At 47.9% G+C, this 16,829-nt stretch overlaps 6 protein-coding genes and 1 non-coding gene across 7 annotated transcripts in view; 4 read left to right on the top strand and 3 right to left on the bottom strand.

Annotated features, from left to right (window-relative positions):
- The window catches only part of CNBJ3110 (hypothetical protein), a gene marked incomplete at both ends in the record, with an annotated part of 4,327 nt that extends 51 nt beyond the window's left edge, over positions 1 to 4,276 (top strand). The window contains 18 exons of the mRNA XM_767942.1: positions 1 to 30; positions 116 to 238; positions 350 to 433; positions 496 to 674; positions 743 to 912; positions 1,006 to 1,261; positions 1,316 to 1,397; positions 1,449 to 1,585; positions 1,651 to 2,063; positions 2,134 to 2,312; positions 2,374 to 2,499; positions 2,564 to 2,921; positions 2,989 to 3,134; positions 3,191 to 3,289; positions 3,350 to 3,462; positions 3,534 to 3,882; positions 3,937 to 4,047; positions 4,103 to 4,276. The exon at positions 1 to 30 is cut by the window's left edge and continues 51 nt beyond it. Coding sequence (XP_773035.1) covers positions 1 to 30; positions 116 to 238; positions 350 to 433; positions 496 to 674; positions 743 to 912; positions 1,006 to 1,261; positions 1,316 to 1,397; positions 1,449 to 1,585; positions 1,651 to 2,063; positions 2,134 to 2,312; positions 2,374 to 2,499; positions 2,564 to 2,921; positions 2,989 to 3,134; positions 3,191 to 3,289; positions 3,350 to 3,462; positions 3,534 to 3,882; positions 3,937 to 4,047; positions 4,103 to 4,276 — 3,129 coding nt within the window. The remainder of the gene's footprint in view (positions 31 to 115; positions 239 to 349; positions 434 to 495; positions 675 to 742; positions 913 to 1,005; positions 1,262 to 1,315; positions 1,398 to 1,448; positions 1,586 to 1,650; positions 2,064 to 2,133; positions 2,313 to 2,373; positions 2,500 to 2,563; positions 2,922 to 2,988; positions 3,135 to 3,190; positions 3,290 to 3,349; positions 3,463 to 3,533; positions 3,883 to 3,936; positions 4,048 to 4,102) is intronic.
- A 121-nt stretch (positions 4,277 to 4,397) lies between these two features.
- On the bottom strand, positions 4,398 to 7,701 carry CNBJ3120 (hypothetical protein; the record flags this gene model as incomplete). The annotated part of the gene is made up of 5 exons (XM_767943.1): positions 4,398 to 5,830; positions 5,881 to 6,633; positions 6,685 to 6,815; positions 6,870 to 7,140; positions 7,197 to 7,701. 5 exons carry the CDS (start codon positions 7,699 to 7,701, stop codon positions 4,398 to 4,400), a joined length of 3,093 nt encoding a protein of 1,030 aa, XP_773036.1.
- Positions 7,702 to 7,862: 161 nt separating this feature from the next.
- Positions 7,863 to 7,957, top strand: CNBJt090. Its single transcript has 2 exons — positions 7,863 to 7,900; positions 7,922 to 7,957. It is a non-coding gene; the product is annotated as a tRNA-Glu (tRNA).
- A 245-nt stretch (positions 7,958 to 8,202) lies between these two features.
- CNBJ3130 (hypothetical protein) lies at positions 8,203 to 9,423 on the top strand (the record flags this gene model as incomplete). Its single annotated transcript, XM_767944.1, has 1 exon — positions 8,203 to 9,423. The coding sequence occupies one exon, from the start codon at positions 8,203 to 8,205 to the stop codon at positions 9,421 to 9,423; it is 1,221 nt and encodes a 406-aa protein (XP_773037.1).
- Positions 9,424 to 9,970: 547 nt separating this feature from the next.
- Positions 9,971 to 11,886, bottom strand: CNBJ3140 (hypothetical protein; the record flags this gene model as incomplete). Its single annotated transcript, XM_767945.1, has 6 exons — positions 9,971 to 10,051; positions 10,106 to 10,194; positions 10,252 to 10,684; positions 10,734 to 11,086; positions 11,139 to 11,444; positions 11,502 to 11,886. The coding sequence occupies 6 exons, from the start codon at positions 11,884 to 11,886 to the stop codon at positions 9,971 to 9,973; spliced, it is 1,647 nt and encodes a 548-aa protein (XP_773038.1).
- A 556-nt stretch (positions 11,887 to 12,442) lies between these two features.
- CNBJ3150 (hypothetical protein) lies at positions 12,443 to 15,395 on the bottom strand (the record flags this gene model as incomplete). Its single annotated transcript, XM_767946.1, has 10 exons — positions 12,443 to 12,525; positions 12,601 to 12,635; positions 12,693 to 12,720; positions 12,787 to 12,985; positions 13,039 to 13,312; positions 13,366 to 14,125; positions 14,176 to 14,545; positions 14,595 to 14,703; positions 14,753 to 15,075; positions 15,141 to 15,395. 10 exons carry the CDS (start codon positions 15,393 to 15,395, stop codon positions 12,443 to 12,445), a joined length of 2,436 nt encoding a protein of 811 aa, XP_773039.1.
- Positions 15,396 to 15,841: 446 nt separating this feature from the next.
- On the top strand, positions 15,842 to 16,795 carry CNBJ3160 (hypothetical protein; the record flags this gene model as incomplete). The annotated part of the gene is made up of 3 exons (XM_767947.1): positions 15,842 to 16,089; positions 16,158 to 16,228; positions 16,281 to 16,795. The coding sequence occupies 3 exons, from the start codon at positions 15,842 to 15,844 to the stop codon at positions 16,793 to 16,795; spliced, it is 834 nt and encodes a 277-aa protein (XP_773040.1).
- Positions 16,796 to 16,829: the final 34 nt, after the last annotated feature.

The raw sequence follows: 16,829 nt of genomic DNA on the forward strand, positions 1-16,829 counted from the left end.
GAGATACTCTCCGGAGGACGGTGGGATACTGTAAGTCCCTATCTCCATTTCCTTCTCCTTTCGTAAATGTCAAGAAAGGGGCAGAGACTGATAAATTGGCTTCCCTTTTGGACAGAGGAACGGAAGACACCAATATATACGCAATTACGATTTCTTATACAACCTTGCTCCGCCGCTTGGGAATGGAAGAGGTGCCAATTTTACCGTCACAGCAGTCTTGGGACATTTGACTTCAAGTGTTAGTCACCAGTCAATTATTCGATTAAGTAGCTCTGTAAACGGGGATGTGAAGGGTGTAATGAAACAAATGAGAGAAAAGGAACGCTGATAGAAGCTTTTTGGGAAGTAGGATTTTGATGATGATCATCGGAAATGGGGGTCTTGTGATCCGTTTGCGCTGTTCGATGCACCAGTCATCACTTTCGTCGACCAAGTACGTCTAATCTCTTGCATTCCCGCGGCAAATGTGATTAACATGGTACCTTTCTGGCGTAGAAATTGAAAACAGTAGAATCAAACCTCCAAATTGAAGCCCGTAACGCCGACATACTCATGATTTGGACTGATTGTGATAGAGAGGGAGAACATATCGGATCTGAAGTCGTAGCGGCGTGTAAGAAAGTAAATAGGAATATCCTTGTCAAAAGAGCGAGGTTTAGTGCCATTATCCCTGCGTGGGTCTCCTTTCCCAGGATGAAGGCTTGAAACTGATAAGCTAACGCGGTATTTGTGATGATATTAGGCAGATCCACCAAGCATGTAGACAGGCGAACGACTTGGATATGAGGCAGGCAGATGCGGTGGCCACGAGGATAAGCTTGGATCTCAAGGTTGGATCGGCGTTCACAAGGCTTACAACGATGACTTTGCAAGTACGAGTGCCCGATCTAGCAGAGCAACTCATCAGTTACGGTAAGTCCTTCCTTCTCGCATCCCCGGTTTTTTTCCAAGAAGACCACACTGGCTGACCCAAGACCGCCTTCCTTCCATTATATCCTCTTTCAGGTCCATGCCAATTCCCAACTCTCGGCTTTGTCGTCGAACAATACACCCGCGTCCAAGCCTTTGTTCCTGAAACGTTCTGGTACATCTTCGTCGCCCTCGAGCGAGAGCATGAAGATGGTGAACCCAGCACTGTCGAGTTTAGGTGGAAGAGGAACCATCTGTTCGATTTAGATCTGGCGGCGGTGTTGTACGAACAGTGTACAGTCAATCCGCAGACGAGGGTTTTGAAGGTCGAATCAAAGCCCGCGACCAAGTGGTGGGTTCCCATGGTTTATAATGAGGGAGGGTCAGTACTAAAAGCTAAGAATAGGAAGCCATTACCGTTGACGACAGTTGAGCTTCAACAATCTGGTTCGAGGTTACTTCATATGACTCCTAAACGAATTCTCGATGTAAACTATATCATTACCAACATCACTTGCATAAGCTGATGGTGTTTGTAGCTTGCCGAAAAACTCTATCAAAAAGGTATTGTTAGTTATCCTCGTACCGAAACCGATCAGTACGATCCCAAATTTGACTTCAACTCTCTCATCCAAAAGCAAACGCTTGATAACCAATGGGGAGCTTACGCTCAAAAGTCAGTCATTTTCTTCTCACCCAGAGCCGAATTTTTACTAATTTATAAATGCTAAAAAAATGAAGGCTACTAGACGGTGCCTTTCAGAAACCCCGAAATGGCCGTAAAAACGATAAAGCCCATCCCCCTATCCACCCTACCGCACACGCGGGCAACCTTGAAGGCGACGAACGCCGCGTATTCGAACTCATCACCCGTCGTTTTCTCGCTTCTTGCTCGACCAACGCCGAAGGCCAAAATACCACTGTCGAAATCTCCATCGCCGATGAGATCTTCTCCACTACAGGGCTTGTCGTCCTGAGGAGGAATTATTTGGAGGTGTACCCGTATGACAAGTGGGCGACGCATGCGTTACCGAATTTTGAGGAAGGGGAGGTTTTTATACCGGATGTAATTGATTTGAAGGAGGGAACGACGAGTCGACCAAGTTTGTTGACTGAGGCTGATCTGGTTGGGTTGATGGATAAGAATGGCATCGGTGAGTTTGTTTGTCATGTTCGCTTGCCATCTCTCCACCTTGGTCAGTTATTGACCGAGACATGTAACAGGTACCGATGCAACCATCGCTGAGCATATTGCCAAAATCATTGAACGCGGGTATGTTACAGAAAAACAAGAAGCTCGAATAAAATACCTCGTGCCATCTACTCTGGGTATCGGTCTGGTCGAAGGGTTCAATGCTATCGGTTTTGACCGTTCTTTGAGCAAACCACATTTACGACGAGAGGTGAGCCTTTTTTTATCATCACTTACACGTCGAACATCAAGCTGATCGATGAATGTAAAAGACTGAGCATCGAATGCAATTGATATGTGATGGTGTACGAGGGAAAAGAGAGATTCTCCAGACTACGATTGAAGAATACAAGGAAGTTTTCGTCAAGGCCCGTCGAGAGTTCCAGACCGTTATCGATGTCAGTTTTCCCGCCTTCTTCCCAACGAAAATGCAAAACTAACGTGTGTTTTTCTTATAATCAGTGCGTGGAAAACTACCTTCACGGAGCTGGCGAAGCCCAAGAAGCTCTTCGAGCAGCAGCACGGGGTGGTCGAGGCGGACGAGGAACTAGAGGAGCGAGAGGTGCAAGAGGGGGGAGAGGAACTGGAGGAAGAGGCAGAGGTGGTGGAGGAGTTGTCGCTCCCAGAGGCGGTCGAGATGATGACAATGACGACGACGACGATGATGATGATGACCAAGGTCCGCCGAGAGGTGGTGTAAGAGAGAGAGCGAGAGGTGCGGCGACGACGAGAGGGAGGGGAACAAGTACTGCCAGAGGACGAGCGGGAGCTGCTGGAGCTGGGACGGCTGCTGGTAGAAGGGCAGGATCGCCTACTTTTGGTAAGTCGCCTTCTTCTCCCCATTGTCAGAATCTAACTAAGCTTGAATTGATTGATTTATTCGGTAGGCGCGGATGATGGCGGTGGCGATACGAAAATGTGCAACTGCGGTAGAGAAGCTGTCTCTCGCGTTGTTGCCAAGGCGGATTCGGCGCATAAGGGAAGATCGTTTTGGACATGTCCTCAGCCTCAAGGAGAACAATGCGGCTTCTTCGTCAGTCTACTGCTTGCGTATCACAATAGGCGGCTACTGACGTGAGGCGCTTCAAGGAATGGGGGACGGATGGAGATATGGCACGCTCGGCTGGCCCTAGTAAATCACGAACAGCCAGTGCTCAACCGCCGCCATCCAAAAGACAAAAAACCACGGTAAGTATGTTCCATGCCCCCTTCGCGTCGAAGGAAAAAGGCACTGATAGTGAGTTTCAGAATCGGAACGATCCCCCTCCTTCGAAAGATGGCGTACCTTCGTGTAAATGTGGCCTTGATGCGGCTTTCGCCACAGTAATCAAAGAAGGTCCAAACAAAGGTCGACAGTTCTGGTAAGTTATCAAGCTTTACACGTTTGTGCCGATGAATGCTACTTGCTAAAGTGCAATTCCGTCTTACTTAGGGCTTGTCCGAACAACCCGAAAGCCCGTTGTGGGTTCTTCCAATGGGAAGATGATCCTAATCTCGGCAGTGGTGGTTCTAATGGAGGTGATACTTACAACGGAGGAGGAGGAAGGAGTGGAACCTCAGGAGGTTTGTGCTTCGTGCTTGAAAGGTACACCCTAAATGCCAAACCTGACAAAATTGCCACACAGAGTGCTACAAATGCGGAGAAGCGGGTCATTGGGCAAATGCATGTCCGAACGACGGCGATGGCAAAGGTGGCGGCTCATCTTCAAGCAGGGCAAAGTCAAATTCAAAGGCGCTTTCTAAAGGAAAAAGCGGTGACAGTGGAAGTGATGTTTTTGGCGGTAAGCCTGCCTTTTCCAGCGGGTAGCGATGTCTCCAGACTGACGCAATCTTAGCATGTTATAAATGTGGTGAACAAGGCCATTGGGCCACTAATTGTCCCAATAATACAAGCGGAGGGGGAGGTGGCTTTGGTGTTGGGGCCACCGGTGATGGGATTAGTGGACGTAAGCCGCTTTACGTTTGTAAAGAATGCATGTATGCTGACACTCAGTGGTATAGATTGTTTCAAATGCAACCAACCAGGCCATTGGGCCAGCAACTGTCCGAATGATGAAAGTGGAGGATCGTCATATCGGGGTTCGAGTAGCAGTAGAGGTCGGGGGCGAGGGAGAGGAAGAGGAAGAGGTAAACGATAGCACGACTCTTATGACTGTTGTACAACACCATCCATAATAATTACGCATTTTATGTATGCATACAGGGTTTCAAAATTACGAATGCAGATTGATGTTATGTTTATTGATGATTCAAGACAGATATATAATGACACAAGGTATGCTCTAATTTCTATTCATTAATGCTGGTCCTTCTCGCGCTTGACCATCTCCAAAAACGTCTCCCACTCCTCCTTCTTCATCCCATAGCTCTCTTTGGAGTCGGGGAAGCTTCTTCCCTTAACAGCTTGCACATATGCACGCACAGCGCGGCGCATCTCTTGCCCGAGCGACCCAAACTGACGAACGAATCGTGGCGCGTCGAGAGGCTTGGTGAAATCACGAGACGTAGAGACAAGCTCGGTTTCTCCTGTAACGTTGGGTGTGGCTATATCCTCAGGAGGATCCTCAGCGTAGATACCAAGCACGTCGGTGATAACCAGAACCTGGCCGTTGGTCCCATTTCCAGCACCAATACCAATTGTGAATACACCCTTCTTGCCAACTTCCTCAGTAACGAGCTTCGCAACCTTTGAGGGCATTGCCTCGAGAAGGAATGCGAAAGCCCCAGCATTCGCGAGCTCTCGAGCACTTTGCAGGATCTCATAAGCAGCTTGAGCGGTTCGCCCCTGAACGAGGTAGCCTGACAGACTGGTGGCTCGTTGAGGTTGCAGGCCGAGGTGAGGCATAACAGGGATACCAATAGCGGAAAGACGTCGAACAAGAGGGACAATTTCGCGACCACCTTCGATTTTGACACCATCTACACCACCTTCTTTAACCATCCTCAAGACACTCCTGACGCCTTCTTCTAAGGAAGTCTCGAAGCTACCAAAGGGCATATCGGCAAAAACAAAAGGTGTTTTCGCACCCCGTACAACCGTTCGTGCATGGTGGATCATCTCATCAAGGGTAATAGCTGTAGTTGTCTCATGACCGAGAGCGACTTGAGAAAGTGAATCTCCAACGAGAGTCATATCGAGGTTGCAGGATTCGGAGAGGAGAGCAGTGGGGTAATCGTAAGCAGTGAGAACGCTGATGGGGGTGCCAGATTTAGCGAGTGACAACAAGGATGAAAGGGTCGCCTTGGGCCTAATTGGAGGAGCCGGGCGAGCTGACATTGATCGAGTCTGAATGGAAGGTGGCGTCTTAGGTTGTGAAGTGCTCCTCGTCGATGTTAAAGTTCTGTAGCTCCTTTTCTGCCCGGAAGCAAAAGGTCCATTCTTGTTCGACTTCCACACCAGCATATCGTCATCCTGCCTTTCCTTGGAGACTTCAGCCCTGGGAGTTTTAATGCCCAACATTTCCAATTCCTTCAGCTCGTCAACCTCCACCGCCTCCATAGCTTTCTCGAGTTCCATCTCTTCCTCCAAGCTTGCTGATAAGAGTTCGCTGATAACTGCGTCCGCATCCCCATTGTTTTCGGACTTTGCAAGTCGTCTGACACCACGGGTTCGAATAACAGGCTTGCCTTTGGAAGTGTGGGGGAAGAGATCACCCCAAGAAGATTTACGAGCGTCATGGTAGCTTTGCTTGGAATGCGACTTGGTATAGGTAAGACGTTGTATGTTACCTGAGATATGTCAATCGTTGAACATTGGATATTGGCGCGTTGCAACTCACCATCAGCGCAACAAGTATCCATGGTGACATGTCCCTTCCTCTTCATCGGTGGAGCAACCATTCTCGGCCAGCTATACGCCTCCTTTCTTAAGTTCTCTTCCAATTCTTCCGAGTTGACAGAGGGTGACGTCTCTTCAAAATAGTTCTCCATACCAGGCTCTATCTCATGCAGGCGCACAACTTCCATTACCGCTTCGTGACCTTCAACTTCTTGAATGATCGATCGGCCTTGAGACTTGATCAACGCTTTTTCAGCTGCTTCCCGTCCCACCTTTCCCATCCTTCCAGCAACTTTCATATCCTCAGCTACGGTGCCAACGGAGGGACGCTCGCCCTTGGCGATCACTAGGTAGCAGTAACCCTTTTCCTCCTCTCCCCTAGATGAGTGTTTTGTTTTTCTCAGGAAAGAAGGCCTTTGAAGTCTCTGGCTATATCCACAAACATCCTTGGTTCCGACCAAAGGGCACTTCCCATCGTGAGGACAGGGAGCTACCACGTGAAGGGGGTTTTCGGAAGTTGATTTCTCGAGTAAGTATGAGCGGGCTTGTGAGATAGCGGCCCAGCCTTGGGGTGTTGACCTTTCGATGAGGACGATATAAGGAGATGAGAGCTCTAAAAGTTGACGCAGGTAGAGTTGTCTGGTTGGTAATGTAGGGAAAGAGGTTAAATGGAATGTGGAAAGAATTAGTGATGGGGTCGAAGAATGGACATGTCTGCGGTTGAACTGAACGTCGGCAGATTCCTCAGGGATGACTACGCAACAAAATTAGCCCACGTACAGTTACGTATTGGATATGCACATACCCTCTGCTATTCTTTGGACGAGGTCAAGACCATGTCTAGAAGAGTGTACAAATTGATATTTTAACTTGTCCTGTCCTTCCTGCCATCTCCGGCGAGAAGAGAGCAGACCACCCATGACATCCATGATAGCCCTACGAAGCTTAATAACTAACATTGCTAGCAGAAAACACGAGAGCTGCACTTACCAAAGGCCAGACCCCAGGCTAGATGAGAACTCCAAGATCTCTCCTTCCTTTGCACTTGTCAACCATTCTCGACCTAACCTTCTCTCCAATTCTTCCAGCACATTCTTGACCGCACCATACTCTCCGGGAAGGATTGCGGATGCTTTGGCAAGCTCGCCTTCCGGTGTGCGGAACGGTTTATCTCTACGCTCCGATTTTGTAGCGCTAATGGGTGTAGGAACATTGGGAAGCGCCAGATATGATTTTCGAATATCTCGGGGATTGTCCATGACTAGATCATCGTCAGTATAACTTGCCTTGATGTCTTCTCAAATCAAATATGCTTACGGTCGATTTGCCTTTGAATACCTCGCTGCATTTCCTCCGGCAAGACTACCATTCCCAGACGCTTGCTTCCCAAGACAGCAGCTGGGCTCCTCCTTTCTTCTCGACCAAAATCATGGTATTCCCCTTCCGAGGCAGAGTTATAAACTTCTGGCGACTCATCGATGACGAGATCACTCTGTTCTATTCGCAAGCCTAGAGATGACCACTTTCTTCCGCTATGTCGGACAGGCTGATGATCCGCCAATTCGATCTCGTTTATATTTCTGTATGGCAATGACGTCCTGTCGCTTCCTCTAGGTTTCATTCCCATGTTCATAGTCCCTTCCCCGATCAGATCATTGAATGTGCCATCAATTTCAGGATGGATCGGGGGTTGGGCTACTTGGGCTTGACTTGCCACCGAACGTCTAACTGCCGAAGTTGCCGCTGAGGAAACGTGGCTTGCGTGAGGTCGAAGAGCGATCCCTGGCCTTTGATTGACTAATCTGTGGGCTCTTGGTAACATTATTAAGCCGGATTGTAATTTATGAGGAAGTTTGAGAAGATACGCCTGTCTGATTGAAATATCAAAATATCTCTTGTCCCATTCGCCGTCGTTATTATGTGAGATCGAGCATTTTAACTCTCCGAGATATTATACGTAATACTCCTTCAATTCTAATAGTATCTTCATTAGTATAACGGTTAGTATAACCGCTTCTCAGTATCTAGTTTGTCTAGTCTGTGCGCGGTAGACCAGGGTTCAACTCCCTGATGGAGAATTTTTTTTTCTGCTTCCTTCCCCAGAAGCAAAGCAAATGTGCCGAGGCTTAAAACGGCGAACTTCTTGCGGAGTGAGAGGACTGGCGAAAATTACAAGTCCCCACGGTGTCTCCAAGTTTACTTCCATCGGATTTGGCCGGGTGAACGGAGCGTCCTCCTCGCTCCTTCTTCTTACACATACATATCCATCAGGTTATTACCACTTGCGCCTTTTTGTGGTTGTGTGTCGTTCAAACCCTGTATCATGAAGTGCAAAAGTAGGGAACAGCATCAGACGATCATCAACAATAGGCGAATGCCGAATATAGTAATAAAACAAGATAATGTCACCGACCCTCTACAGTCCATCATCCCTATCCCCAAGCACGCTGTGCCCATTATCGAAGAACTACTGCCCGACATCCTCAAACTATGTGATCGCTCAACTATCCTATCTATCATCCAGGTGTCAAAATATTGGAATACTGTCGGCTCGCCGTTGATCTACGAGACAGTCAGGGTGGACTGCGAGAAATGGTGGATAATACCACGGAACGAGACCAAGGAGACGAAAAAAGGTACTTGGGTCTTTAGGAAGGTTTTCAGCAGGGAACGAGGATCTACTCTGAATCCTGCTGAAGAAGCTGATGGAGGTCGCCTCATCAACTACAACAGGCTACATATCGATCATCATCGACCAGTCTCCTCATACTTTGTCTACACCCACCATCTAACCATTCGTTGCCATAATGAAGGCTGTGGATCAGCCATATTCCCTTCCCCTGGAGAGATCCTTCCAAAACTAGAGACCCTTAACCTTGAAATCATACCAGGTTCTGAAGACAAGTGCGCATACTCCAAAGAGATGGGGTTAATTACCGGCTTTACGCGAGATCTCAGCCCTCGTACGGTAATCCTGTCCAATGTGTTGAGCCTGGGGCGCATCTGTCATGAACTTTACCACTCTCCAACTTCCCTTCGGGAAAGTGCTGTCAATTCAGTTGCCAAACTCGTTGTTTCCTTACCCAGTTGTCGTCCACCACGTTATACGCTCAAAATCACCAACAGCTTAGAACGACTGAGAAGCTCGTTCCCTCAAGTGAAGGAGATGGTATTCTTGCTGAAACCCAAGGTACTGGGTGAAAGGTTAGATGAATATGCCGAGCTTGAGAAGACAAAGGGTGATTCGGACCAGTTTTATCGAGCGGAAACCGCTGACACATACTCGGCGGAACTATCACGTCTGTTTGGGTATTGGGGAAGTCCCATCACCATAGTAGGGCTAGAGAACCTGGGAGATGATTGGTACAAATCGCTAACAAGGAACCCTACCGCTGAGGAGGTAGTGAATGCGAGCAAAAGGCGAGCGGGAGCTGAAAGAAGAATGGATATCAAGGTAGTTACGTTGCGTGATTGGCTGAAAGATGAGTGGAATTGGAAAGGTGTGTTCACCGCACAAGAACGAGAGTTATGGATGGGAGAGTAGAATCATCATCTTAGTAAGGTGATCAATTGAAAATATGCTTTCACTGCTGATTCCTATACCCCAATTAAACTTCTTAAATTCGTTATTGTCATGTTAATCTTATGTGACCAGAGATGGACACTTCCGAAGAACGAATGTGAAGAAAACGGCCAAAACAAATTGGAAGATCGATCGATCATTTCGTTCAAGTCATCTTTGTCTAATTAATTTCACGTAGGTCTGTATCCAACCAGAGTCAGATAGAGGAAAGCGGTTCGGTACCAGGCTATTATGGACCTATATGCACTTCTACGCTCGTCGCTACAAATTAAAAGACATCTAGGTATCCATCTCGCTAAACAGTAAGCACATCATCGCATACTTCACTTAACGTCATGGTCATGACCATCCGCAATCCCAAATCTGCGCTCTTACGTTAACACGCAGTCAACAAATTCCCAAACTACCGATTCAACTACGCAAACGTCAAATCCATAAGCTCATACACAAAAATACATCTAAATGCACTTCTCTACGATTACGCATTACATCTGGCGACGCCAAATCATTATCGAATCGCGACTTTACCCTCGCCATGTCTGGGTATATTTACGAAGAGAAGAAAAAGGAACGCAATAATAGCCGTTAACTTTAGGATGCGTCAGCGGCTGGTTCCCGTCAAACTTTCCAAAAGTTTACTTACCCCATTGACCAAAAACACCAATGTCGGTTTTCCCTCTTCGCTGAGCCATGCAAAAACATATCCAAACACTGAGATCGTAGATACTTGAGCTGAACAAGGGATTTAATCAGCTAGTGTTATTTTCATATGTCGTTGCAAACACTCACCAATCTTCTCGACCAAAGCAATCGCACTCAGAGCATCTGCCCGCTCTTCAGAATCGACAAAATCCAAGACTACACCTTTACAAGCAGATCCCGTTCCAGATGCAAATGGCAACACACAAGCCGCCGCATACAGATGCCATCCCTTCGTACTCAAAGCAGTGAGGGCGGTGAGGACGCCATCGGTGAAGATGGACCAGCGGAGAAAATAAAGGTCAAAGAGGGATCCATGTTTGGCGTCAGTTGGTGCTTGAGCTTGCTCTTGACGAGGTGCGCCGATATCGTCGGGCTCTTCGGCTTGATAAGGGTCTTCGGGATGCTCAGTAGCAGGGAAGGAAGGTACATCTTGTCGGTGTGATACATATCGTCGACCAACAGCGATGATGCGAGGGAAACAGATGGAGAGGAAGAATGCCTTGACCAGAAGGTTGAGGGACTACATAGCGTTGAGCTAATTGTTGACAGATAGGACAATTGCTACTCACTTGCATGATACCGCTCTCGCCTGGCTGGAAGCCAAACTTGTCCGTCCCTACGAGCTGAAGCCCCATACTGACATAGCCTGTCGCCAAAACACTAAAAAATGCTCCACAGGCCAAGAGTAGCAGATTGTAATCGTCCTTGGTTTTGTCATTGACCGCGGTTTTGGTGGGAACGAAAATCTTGAGAGGGGAAAAAAATGACTTTTTCATCTTCTTTTTGTCGTCGGTACATTGGTCACCTTCCGGTGGGATATAGGGGAGGAAGAGAGATCCAAAAACCGTGCAGAAACAGAGTAGCGCAAAGGCGCATTGGAAAGGTGCGAGCAGGCCAAACCACTTATACGCGAGACCGCCGACTGTATAAGTGTTGTCAAGTCATGAGCACAAAGTGGAGGGAATGATACTCACAAGTGTAGCCAGATGATGAACCCAGCATGATAACACCAGTCAAAACACCGAATTGACTTGTTCTCTCCTCGGCAGCAACAAGCGTCGAGATGAAGACGTTACTCGCAATTTGATACCCTCCCCCGGAGCCCAACACATTAAAAAGCTGAGTAGTTTGGATGATCTGCATACCGGTACCGCCACCAATAGAGAGGGCATACATCTGAGTGAGGTTCCGCAATGCTGCCCAAAAAGTTTGCTGGAACATGGCCGCTTTGCAGCCGAACTTTTTGATAAACCACCCCGTGATGAAAAGGTTCGCAATGGCTAGATGACGATCTTCAGCCTAGTCTCACATTTCTGACGGCCATAACAGATACTTACTGCACGATGTCGTAACAGTACTCATGATGGCGATTTGTGAAGCACTGTCGGCTTCGATCCTCGGGATCGAACATCTATCACCTGTTCCAACCCATTCGTCGTGGGTCTTGTAGTACTCATCGCATGTCATGATTCGAAAGGCGTAGATAAGAGAAGTTTGAGTGAATGAAAATGTCATGGCGAGAAGGAAGGATGTGAAGAACACCCTTGGTATGGGTGGAAAGCATGATCGGCGAGGCTTATCTGAAGGGAGGAGTGGGATGGCTTCTGTGGGCAATGAAGAACCGAGGGCTTTTGAAGATAGAGAAAGAGACATGACAGGAGGGGAAAAGGTGGTATAGGATGGAGGATCCGCACTAGATCTGAATCTGCTGGAGGACATCATTCACCACCATGTGGGATAAAATGGCGTCGGGTCAAGACATGTTAGTCCGGCTTCTCTTTTAAGTTATAGGTTCTTTTGTGAAAGAAGTCAAGAGTATCGGATTAGACCGATAGGGGTGTGGGTGGTGGGGATCGCCGATATTTGATCGTCGAAAAAAGCCGACTCTTTATTATATTAATTAGGCGTGATAATGATTTCGAATGATACCATAATTGGTGCTTGTGATGATGATTTCCAGCTGACCCGGAGCCGATGATGATAACCCCCTCCCCCCCCTGCATATACAAATCACAAGTTTACTTCAGCAATACAATGTGATGGTATCGAATGTGCGCCGGAATAGGGTTGGCATGTGCACCCCACCACACCCCAATCTAGATACGCTTATTTAATTTAGATTCCGCAGCATGCGCAACTACTATTACTTCTGTTGACATCAGTTTGCATACTAAGGATGATGTTCTTGTGCATGGATTTACTGTACATTTATTTGACAGTTGTCAAAATAGTGCGGTGAAAAATTAATGGAAAGCGTTACAAAATGCGGATGACTTGATCACTGTTCCTTCAAGTTGTACAAAACAAAAACCAGACGGTCAACTGCCTCCTCAACCTTCTTCTTGGTAGGTTTTGAACCGACTATCGAGTGCATCGTTAGTTTTAGTTGTCCATCAAGCATCATCGTGATTAGGCTAGAAGAAGGACATTACTCACGCTCATGACCAGCATTTTCGTAAATGCGGCCGAGGCTATGCAAACCATCATTAGCGTCCTCGTCATTTACTGATAAAAACAGATTGAATTACAATACCCCCTTGTTCTCGGACTTCCGAGCTAATTTTATTAGCAGAGACCGTCAGTAAAAGCCACAAACAGCAATATATTTGATGGAAGACTGACCTTGGAGCTCCGCCAGGAACTTGAGAGAATGACTAGGAACGACCCGGGTGTCGTGATCGGCAGTAGTTATAAGCACAGCGGGATACTGAACGGCGGGGTCGCCGTCTACACTGTGAAGAGGTGAAGTGGAATGGAGAATGGGGAAGTCCTCAGCCTTTTCGGGAGACCCATACTCGTCCATCCAGATACGACCAAGAGTCTAACAGCGCAATAAGCTTTTGCCTAGTTTAAAAAAGGTGTGAAAAGATATACGAATTTGTGATACCTCAGAAGGTCGGTGATGGCAACATCGGGAAAAACGACAGAATACAAGCTTGGGTTGCGAACCATGGCAGCCGACACCAGAAGGCCCCCGTTTGATGTTCCGTAAGTCGCAGTGAGCGCCGGAGTTGTAAGACCTTTCCCTTGCAGGTACTTGGCTGCCCAAGCAAAGTCGTCCCATCCTACCCATCGCTTGATACCGAGCGCGGCTTCATGCCATTCAGGCCCGTATTCTCCACCTCCACGAATGCCAGCAACGGCAACACTACAGGTAGAATAAGCTTGAAATATGTGGTGGACCATTATTTGCGTACTTACATCCCTCTGAGGTTGCGCATGAACGCCACAAACATGGGGTCAAAGCGGGGAAGAGATGGAGAACAGAAGCCACCGTAAGCGTGAACTAGTGCCGGGTTAGGCTTGGTCAAATCGAGATCGTGGGCATGGCAGATGAACATCGGGATCTTGACACCATCATGCGACTCGTAAAACAACTGAGAACAGACAAGAGTCTCTTGAGGCATCGTGTGAGATTTTGAAATGCCACTGATCTTGATGCCCTTCTCCACCTTGTGATTTTTAATTAATTCTCCTCGAAGCACGTAAGGAGGAGCGACAAAGGTGTTTACTGAAAAATAAAAGTCGTTCGAGTCTGGTCGGCTTTGGAGTTCATTGATGGAGGCATGTTGAGGTATGATGACTTGATCTTCAGTTGGTGATTGCTCGGCTACCTCCTCCTCTGGAACAGGCACTTCCACATCTGGATCTATAGCGGCATCACCGCGGGTTCCCCTGGAGTCTGACGAGCCCACAGATTTGCCGGTCCGAGCATCTAGGAACACGAGGAACGAACAACCATGCTTGAGATAATCGAGAACGATGACTTGGTCGCCAATAAGGTATGCGTGACGTAGTTGATGGCCCTCGGAGTTTGCGGGAACGACAGTGTTGAACTTGATAGCCTCGTTGACGCCACAGGCGTCATAGTCAGCAGCGCTCACAGAGATAATTCGGCCAGTGGAGATTCCGTCGGTGAAAGAGGTGAACAAGTGAGTGTCGTCGGACAAAGAGCCAATATCTAGCGCAAATGTCAAAAGTGGAGCAAAACGATTATGGAACGGAACTTACAATTGGTCATTCCAGTGAAGCCTTTTGATACCCATTTTTTCCCATGTAGCACAAGAGATGGCAGTGTATGACCCACAGGGCCAGCTGTCCCTCCAGGCAGCTCCACCATCAAAACCTCAGTCTCCGGACTTGTGTTCCTGTAGATATCGAGCATGAACCAAGCCCTCTTCTTATTCTCCTCTTTGGCATCGGATGTGATGATCAAGGGCTTGCCAATGTACTGGAAGACGCCCTCTGGGGCTTTCCAGACGAGGACATCTTCTGATTGGGGAGTGCCGATTTGATGATAGAACAAGCCGAATTGACCTTCCTTTGCTTGGTAGTTGCCGTCGGTGGTATCGTAGTCGATCACTCGCTTGTAGATGAAGCCCTGCACGCCTGTTAGATAGCACCGAGTAATAAACGGCATGATTACTCACTTTCTCCCCCACCCAGGTAGCACCAAAAGTAAATTTCGCTCCTCCCACACTTCTCTCGATAGCCTTCTTAGTCTGAGTGTCATATACACGAAGACGCAACCAGTCACCCCTGGATCGAGTATCAGGAGGCAGATACATACGGAGAACGGAAAACTCACCCAGACTGTTGAAGAATGGCACACCAAAGTTTCCCGCTAGGGCTGAAGCTGTGAGCATATAAAGATATGTTTTCTTCTGTATTAAGGTCGAAGAAAAGCTCAGGGCCCTTGCCGTCCTCGGAGGCAAACTTGCCAAAATCACTCTCGAGATTTTTTGAACGGAGAATGACATCTCGGGGAGATGTACCTTGATTGTATTTCCAGTAATAATAGCCGCTGGCTTGAAGTTCAGGACAGGTCATGCGCTCGTGATTGTAGCATTGTTCGACAGCAATCTCAAGCTCCGTTCGAAGAGGGTGATTGCTGAGGCGAGGGACGGACAACTGTGAATAACTCAATTAGCGGTGGCTTCCACATAGATGTGCTAAGGAGGTAGTGGAAGGCTCACGTGGTTCTGCTCCTCAATAAACTTCTTGGTCACTTCGGAGCCTTGGTCCTCAAGGGCCCTCCAAGGGTCCTTGACTTCAATATCGAAGATGATTTCAGTCACGCCCCCATTTAAGGGTGGAGATGGGTAAGAGTGCACGCAAACACTATGCTGCCAACTTTCATCTTCGAGAGTCAGGTCGTCCGTAGGTGCGTTCTTGAGAAGACCGTGAGGTGCACTGTCGACGTCGTGGGCGGCCGAAGTTTCGATAGCCATGGCAGAGCTATACGTTATTTTTAGTGTGTGTATAGTAAAAGTATGAGCACAAAGGAGTTGTCGCAGATCTGCTGCCAGAGCTTTATCTGCTTATCTGATTAGCGACGGGCGCCTTTGAAAGCATAAAGAGCGGCCATGAGATGTCATTTCAATACGACGAGCGAAAGCTGATCTGAACGAAAATGCTCTTCGGCTTCAAGCTTCTGATTATTTGATTATTTGTTTGGCTCTCCGTCGCAGGCGCGCGCTCGAATTTCAGGCGCTAAAAATGTCCGTCGGAAGACTTCACGTAACTTTGTTTTGGCAGGGTGTTAAGCCGCCGACGTGAATGGACGATTCAGGAGGCGCGAAATACAAACGAAACTGACAGTCACTATTTCCGGGACTCTTTATGCACCACATTCTCCACAATCACCCAGAGCATAGATCCCAAAACACCTGTCATCATGGCCTCTCAACCTTCTGCTGATATCCGGCTGTACAAGAACAGAGCTTCATACTCTCTTCGAGCCGCGCTCGACATCTTTCGTGAAGGAATGGTCGCCCATGTCGCCTTCGTGCACCCTGGGGATGAAGAGGGGGAGAGCAAGCAGCGGCGCAAAGAGACAATAATGAATATCCCGCTTATCACCGTAATGGTATGCGAAGGGGAGGATGAGGACGACCAGGATAGCTATGTGGTATATCTTCATTCGTGAGCCTTCTCGTATAGACTTTAGAGCCTGCTTATCACAATGGCTGACTGCCTGAATCGCATTGTAGTCATAAATACTCTGGATTAGTGGAGGCCTGCACAAGAGGAAGCGGTAATTTCACCGCAACCACTACGCGAAGTACATCCCTCATATCTACGACCGAATCAGTTGCTCATCATCAATCTTGTAGTTGACGGTTTGGTTCTCTCTCCCACTGCACACGATCACAGTCTCAACTACCGCAGCGCTACGCTTCACCTTCATGAGCCTGTTGTCCTCTCCGACGAAACTGATCACGAAGAAAAACGAGCCGCTCTCGCTGCCGTTACCAACACCATTTTGGGGTACGACCGTATCGCAAGTGTTGGACAACCTATGGACGCCAATGTCAAGGGCACAACAGTTATACGGTGTAAGATTTCTGCCGTGAGCTGTAAGCAAAGATATGGCGCATTCAATGGGGGAAAGGAACCGGTGACTGAGGTGATCCCTGGTGAAGAAGCAAATGCCTTCAAAGGTGTTATTCCTTGCTGGACGCAATGGGGGAATCTGATAGGGTTTGGCAATGATAGAGAAGAGTTGGAGTTGTTGTTCGAAAGTAGGAATGTGGAAGGGAAAGTTTTTGCGCAAAAATCGGCTTGGGCTCATGAAGATGGAGCGATTGAGGGGTTGGGCAAGAAGAGAAAGCCTGTCACAAGATTATGATAGCGATACAAGATGTACATCATGATGCAACATA

Source organism: Cryptococcus neoformans, chromosome 10 (genome assembly GCF_000149385.1).
Source record: "Cryptococcus neoformans var. neoformans B-3501A chromosome 10, whole genome shotgun sequence".
In the NCBI taxonomy this organism is placed as follows: domain Eukaryota; kingdom Fungi; phylum Basidiomycota; class Tremellomycetes; order Tremellales; family Cryptococcaceae; genus Cryptococcus; species Cryptococcus deneoformans.